The sequence below is a fragment of the Centrocercus urophasianus genome, unplaced genomic scaffold, assembly GCF_019232065.1.
Source record: "Centrocercus urophasianus isolate 14NV4802_14NV808 unplaced genomic scaffold, USGS_Curo_1.0 seq_16, whole genome shotgun sequence".
Taxonomy (NCBI): domain Eukaryota; kingdom Metazoa; phylum Chordata; class Aves; order Galliformes; family Phasianidae; genus Centrocercus; species Centrocercus urophasianus.
Window position 1 is genome coordinate 29067954 of NW_024884711.1, and position 18062 is coordinate 29086015.

General features: G+C 34.4%; 1 protein-coding gene across 6 annotated transcripts in view; it reads left to right on the top strand.

The window, feature by feature from the left end:
• Positions 1–18062, top strand: part of CACNB2 (calcium voltage-gated channel auxiliary subunit beta 2) — a 230526-nt gene that overhangs the window by 190239 nt on the left and 22225 nt on the right. For 5 of the 6 annotated variants that reach the window (XM_042816657.1, XM_042816658.1, XM_042816663.1 and 2 more), the window contains 7 exons: positions 615–737; positions 3783–3919; positions 4863–4939; positions 8678–8811; positions 12150–12230; positions 12553–12611; positions 14149–14258. In XM_042816657.1, coding sequence (XP_042672591.1) covers positions 615–737; positions 3783–3919; positions 4863–4939; positions 8678–8811; positions 12150–12230; positions 12553–12611; positions 14149–14258 — 721 coding nt within the window. Of the gene's footprint in view, positions 1–614; positions 738–3782; positions 3920–4862; positions 4940–8677; positions 8812–8956; positions 8977–12149; positions 12231–12552; positions 12612–14148; positions 14259–18062 lie in introns of all 6 variants that reach the window. The other variant, XM_042816659.1, reaches the window with a different exon arrangement.

Sequence of the window (18062 nt, forward strand, 5' to 3'; positions counted from 1 at the left end):
GGGTTTTTTTTAGTATTTGGTAGAGAACTGTGGAGAAAGAACAGGCAGGTGTGTTATCTTCTCTATCATCGTTTGGCAAAGATTGTTTCTCTTGTTCTGAGATGCAGTTCTGCAACGATAGTTTGCCATGCTTTATGGAGAATTTATTCTAAATAACAATGAATGATATGTTTTATTCTGTGTTCTTCAGTGGGGAAGTAGTATTTAGGAGATTTGACAATTTAATGCTTGCTCACATCCACATTTTTTGTATTGAAGTGAATAATAGCATATAAAGCATCAACTGTGTTTGTCTGCAATTTGTAAATTCAGGTAAGCTATGGGGTTTTGTTGAATATTGAAAAACAATAATTAGTGTTAGCTTTTATCAAGTATCTTCCTTAAAAATATCAGTGAGTTCAGTGCCCACATGACTACTTCTTTTCTTCCTGGCATGCCTAGATCAGTAATAGTTGGTTGTCTTTTACACAAGCTAATTGTGTTACAGCTAAGAGTTCTTTTTCATTTTTATCATTTAAAAAGACATCTTACAGAATCCATTCTCTGTATGTACATTTGTATAAATGCACGTGTTTGTGAGAGTAATCCTCATGCTTTTTACCTTCTCTTTGCAGACAAAACCTGTTGCATTTGCAGTTCGGACAAATGTTGGTTATAGTGCAGCTCATGATGATGATGTTCCAGTCCCAGGCATGGCCATCTCATTTGAAGCTAAAGATTTTCTTCACGTTAAAGAAGTAAGCAAAAATGAAGTAGTAAGCAGAGAACCTCTTTAAGGGTCAGAGTACACCACTGCTTTATTCTCAATTGTTTCTTGACTTTATGAGATTTCTGAGCGCCTGATCATATGCTGTGTTTTGCAATGTATCTTTCATCCATTTTAGATTGTCTGGCTTTTTAATGATGTGCAGAAGAATCCCTCAGTTACAGTTGATGATGCATGTTTTCTGCTAGTGGAGTGTTTTGCAGAGGAAGCAAGATTTCCCTAATACACAAGTAGAAATACAAGTGGACAAAGAGCAAGGAAACACAAGAATTAGACTTTTAATAAATTTGCCTTGATGACTGGTGATCAGTATTTTCCATATACATGAAACACATTAAAAAAGGGATAACTTGTATATAGTGAAGAAAATGCCATTCAAGCCTGATGAAATTGCAAAAGAAATGCTCTGCTCTCTCTTGTGACAAAAGTAGGGATGAGTTGGCATAGAGTCTTTGGAAAAAAAAACAACCTATCAGGATCTTTCAGTGAGTTTGGACAAGCATGACTCAGTTTGGTTAGATTAAATGATTTTGTATTATTCCATTTGTATTTCAAATTATCTGGCAACCTCAGACTTCACATTGAGTCTTTTCCCTGTTTCCAAGGACTAGAAACAGTGTTAAGTTTTTTGTCTGATGGAATTTATGCTTTTTCATCATAGCCGAACTTAGCCTTGAGTGTCAAAACACATAGGAAATAATGAGAAAGAAGGAATTTTCCAAACTTTACTGAATCTTCAGAAATATCTTGAAAAGAAGCTTAGCTCAGCCGAGGTATTATATTGTCTGTGGATGCATGTAGCTGGAAGTAATGAAAACAAGATTAAAATGCAGCCTCAGGTGTCATACAACAAGGTCTCTAATTGCAAAACTGTTTTTCTCTCTGAGCCACTCAGTGAAGCTGACCATCCACCTGCTCTGGAATGGAGCAGGGATGCAGATAAGGGTTGAGATCTCAGTGGCCTTGCTGCTGCCACATCTAGCAGCAGCTGCTGCTGGCAGACTAAACGTTCTCAGACAGGTCCTGAGCCATATCCTTCCTGTCCTGCCTGTCTCCTGTTGTGGCTGTGGCTCTGGCCTGCTCTCTCTCCAGGACTCTGTAATCTACTGCATACCGCTCCTTCACTCAGCTCTTCAGTTTATACTGCTGAGAGGGCTCAAGCAAGGGAAACTTAAATTCAGAATCTGCATGGACAGTGGTGAAAAAGACTGCACTGATTCTATGCGAGGGAAATTTGTTTTTATTATTAACTTAGGTTTATTAAAACTTAGTGCATGTACAGATGACGGATTCCTTCTGCTGCATCACAGACTTCCCTGAATCGTTCAGGACTTAAATGCATGGCCATAATTTTGCTTCGCATTTAATTCCTCTTTATGTTTCACCTGACTCTTCAAGCAGAGGTGTCCCTACAGAGAACCCTTCACCTCAGCCAGCACCTTGAGAGCTGAACATATCACTAATCACTACCAAGATTTCCACTATTGCTTTTTAAAATTGAGAAGTGTTATGTATTCAGGGGGTTGGAACTAGATGATCTTTGATGTCCCTTCAACACAAGTAGTTCTATGATTCTATGATTCTACATACAGTACGATTTTCTCATAAAACTACCTTATCCTCCTTTGTGTTTACCAACAAAACACTTAGCTATTTTACAGGAGTGAATTCCTCATGTTTTTATTTTTGCAAGAAAAAATTCACAAGGATTAAGTATTTCTACTAAGTACATTAAAATGGATTTTGTTGAGCAGTGGTTTGTTGCACTATTGCACAGGATAAAATAATACTGTCTATTCAGATTTTAATTTAATGGTGTTTCTTTAATTATATATCTCTTCCATTTAGCAAACTAAATGGTACTACTTTTGCAGACTTCATGTAGAACACAGCGCAGATCTTTTTGACGGCAACCTTTCTTGATTTAATGGCTGGTCTTCCTCTACATGTCTTGTCCTACATATTTGAAATGCTCATGCTTATCTTTAATTAGAATTTTTCAGTGAAAGTTTACAATTTTAATAAGATGTTTGAACCAATACAGCTTTGATAAATTGTTCTTCTAATGTAGCTTCCACTTGTATCCTTACTCATTAAAGCATTCCATTGGATGAATAATATCTTATACTGCCAGTTATATTTTATGACCTTAAAATTGTACTTATTTTAACCTTTATTTTTTGTTAAAATCATAAAATTTTCTTCAGGCATCACAGCATTTCTGTACTAACTAGATTTTATATTGTTGATCCACCAACATCATATACTTAGTAAAATTATTTATATTTCATGTGGGCCCACTCGTTTAATATGTTTTACACCTAACTATGCACTTGTTAATTATTATTGTTAATTATTAAATATGTACTATAATAGCTATTTTCATAACTTCAGTTTTAGAAGGGCAAATTTCCTTACTGTTCAGATGTCCATTCCTCGTGGATTTATCACTTTCTGCTTAACATACAGATCACATGAGCTATAGGTAGAGCACATATGGAAAGTGGAATGTAGTCATATTTCATAAGATATTAGTGAGTTCAGAGAAGCAGGGGAGTTTGAGATATGGTATTTTTATTCTAAATAGGGAACTCAGTTTAATAGAATAAGGGGAAAAAAAAGATTATTATAGAGCTTTAAAAATTGCTGCAGTGAATAAGAGCAGATCAGAAGAAATCTCTGTCATCCAGTGAGGAGAAGCATCAAGGTAGCTGCAAAGCAGAAAGAAAAAAGGTGAAATGGGAGGATATAACAGCCAGGGAGAATCATGATGTTTTGAGAGGGAAAGTTTCTGCTTAAGTACTGTAGCATTTTAATAATTTGCAAGGTATAATTATTTTTATGCATTTCTGAACATTAGCACTATTGTTCACTGCCATAATAACACAGTACAATGATTAACTGCAGGGAAGAATTACATAAAATGACTTAGCTGCAAGTCAAAAAATATTAACAAAGTGATCACAAATATAGTAATTTCATAGTACAAGATATTTTTTTTCTTTTCGTTGTCTAGAAATTTAACAATGACTGGTGGATAGGACGGTTGGTAAAAGAAGGCTGTGAAATAGGATTCATACCAAGCCCAGTCAAACTAGAAAACATGAGGCTGCAGCATGAACAGAAGGCAAAGCAAGGGAAATTCTACTCCAGGTAACAAGAAGAAATAATTTAAAATAATAGTGCTGCCTCTAGCAGTTAATTTGGAAATTAAGATTGTGCATGCTATACATCTCTTTAATTCTTATGATTGACAGTTAAAGAATGTTGAATCAATGAAAAATATATATTTATTTATGCAATTAATAATGTCATTGCAGTTACAGAGAGAATGCAGACACTTAGATTGGTCTGTGACCTGTGAAGGAGTTAGTACATCTGCTGAGTGCAAGCACAAAAATCAATCCCCCTAAATATTACATTATTTGTTACTTTTTTCACAGTTACATTTACTAAACTTTAAAGTTGATTTCAGAAATTAAAGAAAGTATTAAGTCATTCATTGTTTCTGACTGCAGTGATCATAATATAGAAATAAAGATTCAATTCAAACTGAAACTTACAAAAATATTGTTTGATATGCACAGCTTGAATAGGCTTTCACAAAGCAGAACTTGACTTAGTCTTAGACACTTTGTAACTTCCTTTGACGCACTTATTTTTAGTAAGTTTGTACCAAAATAACAAACAAAGAAACTGTTTTAGATGAGCCCACTATTAGTTTCACTAGGGCATTCTTAATAACTATTCTGTTAAAGAAAATATGTATGCTCTCTGGTATGAGAATTAATCATAGTATAATAAGCAATAATATTAGTAACTATATTAATGTAATGAACAGCTTGATTACAATGAGGACATGAGGCCATAAAGACATATGCAACAGAATGAATCGGCAGAGCACGGAGCATGATTGGTGTCTGCACATCCTCAGTGTTCAAAGTGGGCATTGATTTTGTGTAAGATATATAATTTATGCTACTGTCAGAAATACTGTTTGCTCCGGGCTAGCAGCTAATTTAGAGAAAAATAAAAAAGGTAGAATAAATACTCAAATAGGTGTAAAACTTTAAACTACTCTGTTGCTTTACTGCAGTAAATCAGGAGGAAACTCTTCATCCAGTCTGGGTGACATAGTTCCTAGCTCCAGAAAATCGACGCCTCCATCATCTGGTGAGTAGGTCAAAAGCCCTTCAGTTTACAGAATCAGGCACCTCGTCTGTTAAAACTTACATTACATTTAGTTCTATTTTTCTTATTTCCTGTGCAATTGCATTGCCCTGCAAGGCTGCTTTGGGTAGTTTAAGAGTTAATGCCACCATCAAGTTTAAGTAATGATAGGGCTCTTAACAATCCACGTAATTCCTTCGTTCTTTATTTTTGCCATGAAGTTTTATAGCAGAGAGCAAATGAAATGGTGAGGCTGTCTTGTGATAGAATAATTAAAGGCTTAGGCTCTAAGCAATCCTGCTGAATAAGAAATACATTCTAATAGGGAGAAAGAGAAGCAAAAAGAATAAAAACTCCCAAGAGCTCTTTGCAGTAGCATCAACAACCAGGAGCTTTCACTGTCGCAGTTCTGATAATGATAATCTGTTTCACGTAATTCTTGAATACTGGTGAGGGGTTTTTTTTGTTTGTTTGGTTGGTTGTTATTTTTGCTTTTATGACAGAATTCTTTTTTTATTTTTTTCCCCACAAATACTGTTCTGAATTTAGAACAGACAGATTTTAACTTTTGTTAGGCTAAGTTCAAGCAAATTCCTCATGAGTTGGAGCAGAATGAAGGTATTAGCTCCAAATATATTATTTCCGAATATATATTCAAATCAACTGCTTTATTGTTGAACATTTTATCTACTCCTGAGAAAAAAAATGGAGAGTTGGAATACTTGAAATCAAAAAGTTCTACGAGTATTGCTAACATCTTGTCTATTGAGGTAAAGATGAGTATTTTCCAAACACTTTATATGGAGCATGATCTACAGAGCAGGCATCTTCATATGTTCATGAGGATTTTTAAAATATTTACTGGATATTAAGACGGAAACAGAGGAGTTCAGTCAAATTATGCTACTAGACTCATTTGGTTAAATTAATTGAAAAATGTGTCTGTCTTTCTCATGAAACCATGAGTTTGCTTATAATGATCAAGTTTATTACAGTTAGTTTGCCACCTAAGTTCCCTGTCAACCGTTTTTTAAGAAAATATATATTTTAGTTTAATAATATGTGTCCATCACAAGTCATTAGAACACACTTTAATTTTTTCTTCTACAAAGGCCTTAAACTGTCATTTTTCAGTGGCTGCATTTTTGAGTAGAAAGTGTCTGTGGACCTATGTTGTAATTTTGTAAATAGAACATCTGAAATGCTAGAATAGTTTTATATTCTGCAAACACTTAGATACCAGTACATAGGAAATTTTCTGAATGTTTCATAGAATTTAGAGGTAAGAGATAGCATAATTATGTTGCCAACGCACTAATTGCTAGTAATGCTGTAATTTTCGTTCCATTGAGTCATTTCTTCACATGGTGGTTTTCAGGAAAATGATTTTTTGGAGAAAGAAAAATGGTGTTTAATTGATTCAGTTACACTGAAGATTTGGAGTTTGCGGTGTTTTATTGATAATACATACCAAGAAGGATGAAAGAAGCATAATTTGTAACTGACACTACAGAGAAGAACCTATTTTTTTGAAGTATAGCTCAATTCTAATCTGATATATTTCTGCTGTTACCAGTTCTCCTCTTTGTGAGAGTAAAATAACTGGCAAAACCAGCAATTATTTAATGAATTGAAGAAATGATAAGTAGAATAAGTTAATTACATGTTTTGACTTTGAGTCTGGTATTTTTTTCCCATATAAAAAAAAGGTGAAGAACCAGTGAAAAACATTGAGAAGAGGCCTATAGTCCTTAAATAATCTGTAGTAATCAACTCATACATTCTTCACTGGCCACCCCACAGAATGATGATAATGGTGAAAATGAGTTTAAAAACAAAAAAGGTACAACAAATTAAAGATAATTAGCTGTAAAAAAAAAAAAGGCAAACTGACACATTTTTTATGCAGTGGGAAAATTGAGAATGAGAAATAGGTATCAATATCTATCTGATAAAATGTTGCATTTCTCTTTTACAGGAAAAGCTAAACAACCATAATTTTCCTTACAGATGATTTTAGTTGGACATAGAAGTTAAGGAGTGCTAATACACTTGATTATGAGTGATTTATAGTGTCTGTGCTGGCCTGCATTCAAGAAAAGAATATGTTCTTTTTGTATTTATGAAGAGGATGAAGGAACATTGTTGCTAGAAGACAGTGTTATGTGATTTCTGTGCCTGGTTTTAGGAGCAGGAGTATAGAAGCAGGCTGCAGATCTGCTCACTGCCTTTCTTGTCAAGGTCAGACTCAAAGGGAGAGTTGCAAACTTAAGGCTTGCCAAGGATCAAGGGATTAGATTTGTAGATAATTCAAATGGGAAAATATACTTTACTTGAAGAAATTGCTGTCACAGATGTCTCTTAAATCAGTAGCTGTACACAGGCTTGACAGAACTGTGCATTTTTTTTGTATAATTTATTAGCAGGTGCCACTATATTAATTGATGTCTTGCTCATCAAGCAGCTGAAAGCAGGTCACTAAGGTGGTTTCACAATAGTTTACAGTGATTAATTATAGGTTTGGTTTAAGTCTATATGAATGATGCTGCTCACAGATTCTTTAGAGATACATTCAGTTCACCATAGTAGCAGGACAAGAGAAGCCTGTTAGCAGTGGGTGTCAAGAGGTAGGTAAGATCTTTATGCACATGGGCGATGTTGTATAGCATGTTTATCCATTTTGAATGTATTTTTTTTTTTTCTGAAGACAACTCCTAAGAGCAGGATTGAATGTTGTAAAAAGAAAGCTTTTGAAACTCTCAGTTGTTTTTTTTGTTGTTGTTTTGGAGGTAGTTAGCAGGTATCTGTTGGTCCTTTCCCTCAGAATAACCTGGCCTTGTATTTTGAAAATGTGTTTATTTCTGTTTCCATTACAATTTTTGCTTATACTGTAGCTAGTTACTTACTAAAAAAGGTAGATAGATGTGTATGGTACAAGCTTTGTGTGCTGCTTATACCTTTGTGAAGATTGAACAGCAGTGATTTGTTGTTTTCATTTCCATTTTGGCCTATCTACATCCTCACTCTTCACATAGGACCAGGTCTTTCAGATTACCTATGTCTCTTCTCTCTTCTGCTACCCATTCTTTTTAGTTTTGACTATCAATAGATCTTCTTTTATTATTTCTAATAAACATATCTTATGCCTGCTGTGCATTTTTTGTTAAAATAATTAGATTCCCATTGTAGTCTGTCATAAGATAAATGTAGATATTATTGTGCCACAACTAGGCTGATTTTGGTCCCCCCAATTTTTTTTTTTTTGTTGTTATTTGATTTGCTTAAGACACATTAATACATTTTGAATTTCAATTGATGGTACAAATTTTGAATTAGCTTTCGTTGCAATAATTCAGATGTTGCTGGCAAAAAATTCTGTTGTTCTATTGGTGCAAGTATTATTTATTTCAGTGAATTAGTTCAGATATACACTACTCTAACAAAAAATAGATCTTGGCCCTTCCTCTGTTTTGTAATATTAATTCTGTATATGTCTGATTTAATTCTGTAATAAGGGGTCAGAGGAAAATTGCCTTGTGTTTTCTAAACCTACTTTACTGTGCCGTTAAATTTTTCCCATTGTTTTATTGTGTTTTGTATTCATGACTAAATTATTTTATTATTATTTTAATCTTTATTTTACTCTCGACAGCTTTATTTTTCTTTATTTCTTATTTCTTTTTTAACTTATTTTTGCTTTCCCTATCATCTGATAATTCTGAATTGTTTGTCTGTATATAGCTATAGACATAGATGCCACTGGCTTAGATGCAGAAGAAAATGATATTCCAGCAAACCATCGCTCCCCCAAACCCAGTGCAAACAGTGTAACATCACCCCACTCCAAAGAGAAAAGAATGCCCTTCTTTAAGAAGGTAACACCGACTTCCAAGCTCCCATTTGTCCACCTGCTCACCTGCACTGCGTCACATTTCTAGTCCTGTTAACTGTCTGCGTCCTTTGACAAGCCAATAACATGCATGCTTTGTTGTTCTTTGTTTCTTTTCCATGCTGCTGTAGCTAAGCAGAAGCAGAAATCGGTAAGTTTATTTCGGCACTACCTGTGTTCATCTTGCTGCTGGCATCATTATGATTATTGCCCCAGTTTAACAATGCAGCTACCCTAGAATTAAAGAAGACATTAACTGAACTATTCAAGTATACAAAACACTAAAGCAAACAGTTCTAAGCTCAGTGCGTCCATGAGACTCTGCTACAGTATTTATCCTTTTTGATGGAATAAATAATACAGAAGGCCTTCTAGATGCCTGAGGAATTTTTTTTCTAACAAATTCATATAATGCACCTCTTTAGTGCATACCTATTCTTTATATCTCTGTCTTTTTCAAGGTATTATTTTCTTTGTAACTCAGTCCACTGAAATCATTATTGCAATCTAATCAGATATACAGGCAGTAGTTACGAAACAAAGAATCAAAATCTGTGAATTTTTAATTTAGTCGGTATTTAAACTTTTAATTCACTTGGTGCAAAATCTACAGATGAGAAACAACAGTGGAAAAGTACAGACTTGTTTTGGCAGTCTGGTGTGAGTTTTTCCTATTGTCATGAATAAGTTACCAGCCAAATGATCTTGCCTTACATCAGTCAAATGCTTTTGTATCTCAGCTATTGTAAATGGTACTGTTAGTTTCCATAAGAGCCCGTGTCTACATAGATAACCCTAAGTGCTGCAGAATTATACCACTGGCATCCTATTACAGCAAACTGAGATATGTTTCTAGAATATCTGGTAGAAAACATTATCAAGACACTAGGTAGCAGCCAAACTATGAAACTAAATACTATGCTTCTACTTAGAAAAATAAAAAATAATCTTCAAAGTCTTCATAGCTGTTCTTCATTTGCTTTTAACTATTCAACATCTTCAGGCTATATATGCTGCTTCTAAACAGTGCCAAGTGACACTATTGCTGGTTCTTTGGATTGCTGACATGTTTAGGCAAATAAAATATTTTATTCTTTCTTGAACTCTTTTAAGAAATATCAGATCCTTCTCATTTTTAATCACCAGTATTTTCTGCAGTAAGGTCTGTGGAAATCAGCAGCATTTTCATGCTTCTGAATAATTTCTTCATTAACCGTATTTATAGCCAAGTGTAAATGCTAAGGAAGAATTACACATGTTGATATGTATTGAATGCATAAGCTTCTTCAGAAGATGCATCTTGCAGACAAACCACCATGCTATCAGACAGTGATTAATTCCATGTCTCTCCATTCTGCACGATCTCTTTTATTCTATATCAGTCTTTACTGATTACAATAGCTTTTGTCATAACATTTGCGTTAAAACTGGGCGGACATCCCAAACTGATCACGTGTGGTCTAACCACTGAATGTGAACCATGTGGTCTGAACTTTGCTAGTTTTTGTTTCAGATTCCTATTTGAACTTGACTCTACAAGTGAAAGCCATATAGCTAAGTGCCAGGACATTACAACATTAGATTCTTTAGTACTAAATTGAAGAACATAGATGTTTCCATTAGATAGACAGTGTCCTGCTGAAAGCTTTTTTAAAAATAAAACTGTTTCAACAGATTTTCGGTTAACCCCATATTCCATCAAATAAGATAACTTCTGTACATTCCCTGATTTTCAAATAGCCAGTTAACTTCTAGCATGAATATTTTTAACTGGGTTGACACTTTAAAACAAAGATCTGTTGTATCAGTGCACTTTTGCTATAAACACTTTGTAATGGGTTTTTCTTAGGAAATGACTCCAAAAATATCAGGTTATTAGTGATGTTTAGCAGATTATTAGCAAGAACAGCAGAAGGCTGCATTTTAATACTGGTGCAGCGTAATTGCAGAGCTTTGCTTTGAAATGTGTTGAGGTAGATTCTGCCCTGTGTAACATGAGTTCATCTGATATGCTTACAGTGCCTTGGGCACTGGTATTAATATTTACTGATTATCTGGTGAAGCTACAGATAACCAAAAATAAAGATAAATTATATTTAAAATATAAAAACATTCATGAAAATGTTTTCTGTGTTTTAGACTGCTTTAGACTGCTGCTTGTTTAGCATTTTGTGCTGTCACTGTATTAATGTTTGTCCGTGTTTTTCTGTTTTGTAACGTATATTCTTATTTTAACCTTATTGTGAAACATCTTGGGATATGTTGAGTACTGAAATAATGAACAATGACTGTACTATGCAGTCTTGACTGATATATTTTTACTGCATAGGCATCTGAAAAATAGGCATACCATCTTTCTGTATCACCCACAAGTTCCTGGGTTTGGATTAGATATGTTTTTCTCTGAGACAAAAACAATCTAAACCCTTTCTTAAAAACAAAAAGCCCTTCCTGATAAGTCAGTGTATGCTACTCTTGGAGGTATATATTGATTAGCAATTTATTAAAGAAAATAAAATGGATTAATCTGCTTTTATGTTATTTCAATACCAATGTAAAAATTGTGGTAGTCTTTGGAAGCAAGTAGTCTTAACTATTTTTCTTTTTCAAAGTAGTTTTTGTAAATTATGCACGATACGTTAGTAAGTAGTTTGGTGAATACTGTACTAACACAGTCTGCTCTTTGGTGGTGATGGCACTTCCCAGAGTAAAAGTATTGGTATCCCAAGCTCTGTTTATGAAAATTTTCTTTAAATACTAACTTGATCAGTGATTGTTTTGATTCCTTTTGGAAGTGAATTGTGTATGCAAATATGGAAGTCAGACCATGATCGCTTCCATTAGAATTTCCAGTGATGTCAAGTTTTGCAAATCAGTCAGCAGATCTGAGCATAAAAAGAGATGTTCTAATCTTCTCCTCTTCCTTCTTGTTTTACTTTTCTCCTTTGTAATTTGACAAAGAAAAACTTAGTAGGAATAAAGGTGTCACATCTCCAGAGACAATTGTGTCAAATCCTTAACTATTGGAATTAGCCTTTTCAGTCAACCAGTCGTGAATTATGCAGTGGCACATGTGAATGTCTCCAGAGAAACATTTTAGAACTGCTCAGCGCAAACATGAAAGTAAATAGTAAGTCAAAGAAAAGCTTCTTCAGAAAGAAATCTGTGAACCTGTGAAGTCCTTGGGTTCCAATTTTCAGGAAAAGTTAATCAATCCACAATTCTTCCATTGGTGACATCACTGGAAATTCAGAGTTGCTAATATTGTAACTAATATTTTACACTCTAAGTGCTGCAATGCTGAAATCTTTTTCTGTTTTACAGACAGAGCACATCCCTCCCTATGATGTAGTGCCTTCTATGCGACCTGTAGTTTTAGTGGGACCTTCTTTGAAGGGATATGAGGTAAGAGATTGTTGCAAATCATTTTATTTTGCCAAAAATATTTTGCATCATGTTGATTTGAATGTTTGGAGGTAATTAAGCTGAAAAATATGATTTGTATCATAGACAAAAATATAGACAGTTTATACTTCAATGAGATGTGTGGTTACATTCATTTTATTTCATATCCAAATTCAGATTAGGACAAAATTATTTACATTGTTGTCATATTGTTCAGATAAAAGTTTTACTGTCAACTTCAATATCTTTTTCTAAATTGTTAGCATCAGCTATCATCAGTTTCTCCTATCTAATTATTAATTTCTTGTTTCTTTGCTTTTAGGTAACAGATATGATGCAAAAAGCATTATTTGATTTTTTAAAACATAGATTTGAAGGGCGGTAAGTACTTTGCATTATAAACTTGCTTGAGTTCTGATCCTGTTGGGTACTAATTAATTTTTTAAGGAACAATGACATACATACCCTTTATTTTGAGAGCTGGCTTGTTCTTCCATCAGGAAAGACATTTAAATGATCTTAAAAATTTGTTGAAATCTTAAAATGAAAAATTGTTTCCTTCAATGTTGCATAATTGCATTTGAAAAACGGGAAAATTCTTTCCTATACAACCTTGGAAGGAAATTGGCAGGAGAAAAATTGTCAATTAGTAAATAAAAATATCTAATCGGTATCCTAATTTACATGTTGGATTTCATTCTAAGGCTAATGGCCAAAAATCATAGTACTTGGTTATTTTTTTAGCTTTAGTTATATGAAGCCTGAATTTTCAAAATGGTGTCACTAATCAGTATTGTGGAAATAACTCCTGTTTTTCTGTATTGATTTCTGTCTCTATTAAATTTTGTCTGGTTATAGAAAGTTTATACACGCATTGAACTCACTGGAAAATGACTTTTTTGATTACATTTCAGATGAACAGCATCTAAGTATGTTTCTTAGAGAGTAGCTCCCCCTCTCCAAACCCATTTTCTTCTTTTAAATTGCAAGTAAAATCATACAAGGAAGAACAAGAGAGCAACATAAGCCTTTTTTAACTCTCAGCACTGGAAAAATGTGACCTCTAAAACTTTGTTAGAACAGAGCTGGAAGGGGAATTTAGCTAAAGGGTGCTTTTTGACCCTGGAAAGCAAAACAAACTGAGTTAACTGTTTTCCTAGGAAGAAGAATATGCAGAAGGTTATGTAGAAGGTCAGTGCAAACTGGAAGTAATCACTTATTTCTTGGCTCATCTTTTCTTCTAAACACAGAACTGAGCCTACCAGAAACTCAGCCCGGAGTTCTCATTTGCTTTTTCATTCCAGTGTTTGTTTCTTTATATTTCAGTCCTCATTTTCAGATGATAGCCAACATATTGCTTGAACTTTCTGGAAAAATATAGGTAGCTCTTGCACACTGTTTAAAAAAAACAAAACAAAACAAAAAAAAACCAACAACAACAACAAAAAACCAAGTAGTTAACTGAAGAATAAATGTAAGTATCGTGTGATTTGCCTGTTAAGTTTTACCTTCACCTGTTATCACTACATTTTTGTATATAATAAGCCAGAATGTCATTCAGTACCTTTGGAAAAATAAAAACAAAAACAATCAAAATAGTCTAACCACAGCAGGCTTGGAGCCACTAGGGAGTACATCTTCCTCACAACTCTATCATTTCCCTACCTCTCTGTCCCCAGACTGGAGTAATTTTGCAGATCATGATCATGCTACAGTTTGGTAGTATGCAGAAAGAGGGCTGTCTTCTCAATAGTTCTTGTAACATAATTACATCTCTTCTGTTCACTTTGTGCAAAGTATACTGAGGCACCAAGGAAAAACTCTTTTTCTGTGTTCTTAGCCAACTTTTTATTTTAAGTGAATTTCTTTTCTCCTCAAAATAAATAGCATTCCCTTCTATATTATTTTACTTTTGCAGTATATCAATTACACGAGTCACAGCAGACATCTCGCTTGCCAAACGCTCAGTATTAAACAACCCCAGTAAGCATGCGATAATAGAGCGATCCAACACAAGATCAAGCTTAGGTAAGTACCTAGAATGATGCTACTTTCAAACTGGCTGTAGTGTTCACTACTCACAATTCTTGTAAGTTAAAAATAGCCTTCTCTCTGCTGTGAGAAAATCACGATTCCTGTAGTTCAGAAATCCTGTCTCTGGAAGTCATTTTTAAGTCATTACCACTTAAACATCATGTAGTGCTGGTATGGTTTTATCCTGCTTATGTACACTTCTCGTGTTTGCTGTTAGCTTCAGTGGGAAGTAGCTGCCATAAGGTAAATAAAATCTAAGTAGATGTTCCTCTGGTTAAACAGAGGTAACATTATCAGAATACGCAATGTTGATGTTATGGATATCAATATTTTTGATAGGATTCTGAGCAGTGGTATCTACTGATATCTTCCACATGAAAAAAAGGTATTGAAGTACATGTTTCAAGAATTTAAAACTGATATAGCTTGGGCTGTTCTTTTACAAGCTTGTATTTCTTTGAAGCGTGCAGAGAGTTTGATTTCTTCTGGACACATATTTTGAAATATTACAAATCTGTGGGACAGAAAACAGAGTTCCTTATCCCTAGCTTTATAGCAGAATTTCTGAGCATTAAGTGTGTATTTAATATTTGCATAAAATAGCTGTCTTTTGTAGAATCTTATTCTTCCACACAAAGTTTGACTTCTCTTTCTTGAAGATTTATTTCTGAAAACTTTTGTTTTCAGGTATGTGGATAATGTAAATCTTCACACAGTCTGATGGCTTCCAAGTTTGTCTCATTTTGAGTGCTTTCAAATAAATATGTAATATAGTATGTAATGAAATCTTCATACACAAGAATTTTCTTCCATGTTAATTTCAGTTTTGTGGCCAAAATCTGTTTGACAATGTAGTGAAAAGATAGCAATATTTATAAATTGAATTGAAAATCTGTAGTAAGAATGGATGTCACCTAGTCATGGAGCGTAAACAGAACTGCTATGATTGGTTTCCCAGCCTGAACATCAACGCATGGGTTTACTCTATTGTACAAATACATGCAGCAGTAGTAAGCATATCATCTACTCCCTGTACTAAAATATGCTCATACTTGTTTAACAGCTATCAGAAAAATACGTAAAGGAAAAGAATCTATAAAATAAATGCAGCTCAGTCTTGTTAAAAAAGAACAAAAAAGTGAATGTTTGCTCTGAATTGTTTACTATTATGTCCTGGAAAACCTTACCCTTAAGACTATCAACATTTTAGATAAATTTAAAATGGAAGTACTGACAGAATCTCAGTTGGAAACATCCACAATGTATATTTGTATATATAGAAATGTCTGTATTTTTTGTAACTAAGACCTATTATTACCTAAGATTTCCTAAGATTTCATGTTATAGATCTGGTTTTCGGTTGATTACAACTCCTAAAATGTATCTGATTTATAAAACGATTTTGATTTACCTTGGGAAATGTTAGTTAGAGCAACTAGGTCTCTCTTAACAATGAAGTTCGGGCAAAAAATGATTTTATCTCTGTTGAATTATTCTCAAAACCTTTACTCCAATACTCTATATGCCTTATTATCTAGCAGGGTTTTGAAATTTAGAAGTGAGCTAAAGTGTATTTCAATTATATGCTTCTGAACATTTTTATGAAAATTGTGAGAAAACATGATCAAATTACTATAAGCTTCAGTAGAAACAGCAGATAGCGCAAGCCAGGCTTTGCATCTAGATCACTTACAGTCTAGACATGACTGGTCAAGGTCCAGTGCTGATACTGAGTCCCCTGCAGATTGGATCAGGACAGTGAAACTCAAATAAAACAGGAAAGTATTTATGTTTGTTTTTATTTTCTACTTTGTTGGGAGAATTGAGTAAAAAGATGTGAATTTAACTCTGCTCAACAAAGCACTGTTAAGAAGAAGGGAGAAAGGCAAGAGGTGTGAGACTCCAGCACGGAAATTGCTGGATTTATGGAACAGGAGCAGGAAAAGTTGAAGCTATTGGTGAAGGGGATTTGGTCCAGGCTTGGGCAAAAACTTAGGATGAAGAAAACTGGTCAGAAAGGAAGTCAGGAGGAAAAATGATGTGGTGGCAGTGGGCTGGAAGGAAAACTGAGATAAGATAAAACAACTGCAGTCAGAAAATAGACCTGATTTATTAAGTCAGTTGGAAAGCCATTGTGCAAGGGCAAAGAAAAGAAAGTACAAGGAGTATTACAGCCTGTTCCGTAGCTTGCTTTAACGTAACTCAAAACAGAAATAGAGTCAGTAAGAAAACAGCTTTGTAGGTGTCCTCCTCTACCAGCGGTTCACAAAGAAGATGACAGCATACCACTGCTATGAGTACTTAGTTGGCTCAAGTTGCAGACATGGGTGGCAACCTCATACCCTACTGCGGAATTTTTATTCTCAGTTTGTATGATGAATTTGCTGTATGTGTAAGTTACCAAATGTTCCATTATGAGAATATTATTAGGTTTACAAATGAGAGTTATGCAAAATAAAGATTAGGAAGTATTAGTGTAAGGGTTTATTGTTCAACATGTTTGTACTGTAGTTTATGTAGGCTGCAGTTTGGTCTTTGGTCACATGTTTGCAGACTGCTTTTACACCAGTCTTCTGCCTTAGCTTATTGTTGTTGTTTTTTTTTAAATGCACAAATTACTAATGGAAAAATGGAATTGCTTAGTGACAGAGGTCAGCCACTGTTTCACCTTCTTGTATAATGTATGAAGCAAGAATCTTGAGGAAGGCAAAGGAAATACTGTAAATGTAAAATGCATTTTCAATTTAAATCTGGAACAAGGCAGAAAATATTGATTTGACTAAAAATTTTTGTGGCAAGTAAATCTATCAATTTTAACAGAGAAGGTTTGTATGAAACAACATAAAATTTTGATCAAAAAGGTCATCGCTCATCTTCTACCCTCAAAGCACTTAACATACCAGTAATTAAAACACATTTGGGATGTATGATACCCAGGGTCAAGCTTCTGCTGCAATTGGTATGGAAGAGGGATCTGTGTTTCAGCCTGAAGAATAATGAGTGCTGAACGCTCTTTTTTGGTTCAGCAGATATTATTTCTCTATTCAAAAATGGAATAGCCCCAGGGGGAGAGGAAGGTCTGCTGCCTACAACCTGATAGTCTTTAAGCTGAAGAATGATATGCCATAATCTCCTATTTTGAATCTCAGCATCCAACACACCTCTCCCAAAATTCTTATAGATGGCAGGTTTTGTTCCCACTGTGTTTTCTGTACACTTCAGGCATAATTTGTAGAGCTATTAAGTATTGGGGCTGTAACTGAAATTTGAGCCTTGAACTTGTCAAAAAATAACACATAACATCAAAATTAGCATGTTCCATGGTAACACACTGATTTTCAAAATGCAGATGGAAACCAGGCAGTATTTTATGGAGCTGGAGCTACTGCTGGGGACCTTGCAAAATACCATTCTTATGGCTCTTCGTTCCCCAGAAGTCGTCTTATTTTAGACTCTTCTCTATCAGTCATTTAACTAGGGAGATATTCTCTTCATTCCCAGCCTAGCATGACTATTTTGTCTTTTCTCTGGAATCAGCACTGATATCATGTACGTAGTAGCATCAACAATGTCCTGAATCTTAGTAGTGACTTTTAAAAGAAGCAAGGTTATGTTCCGTTTTGGAAGAAATAATCCCCAAACTCATGATTTCTTGTAGGATGGCTTCTAGCTTCCTAGTTGGCAAAGGTATTTTACTATGGTAATTATTCTGAATAATCAGGTACAATATTTCTGAAATTGATCCTACCCTCTCCTAGATGAGTGATAGCTTGTGATTAATCTCTGTCACTCCAATCT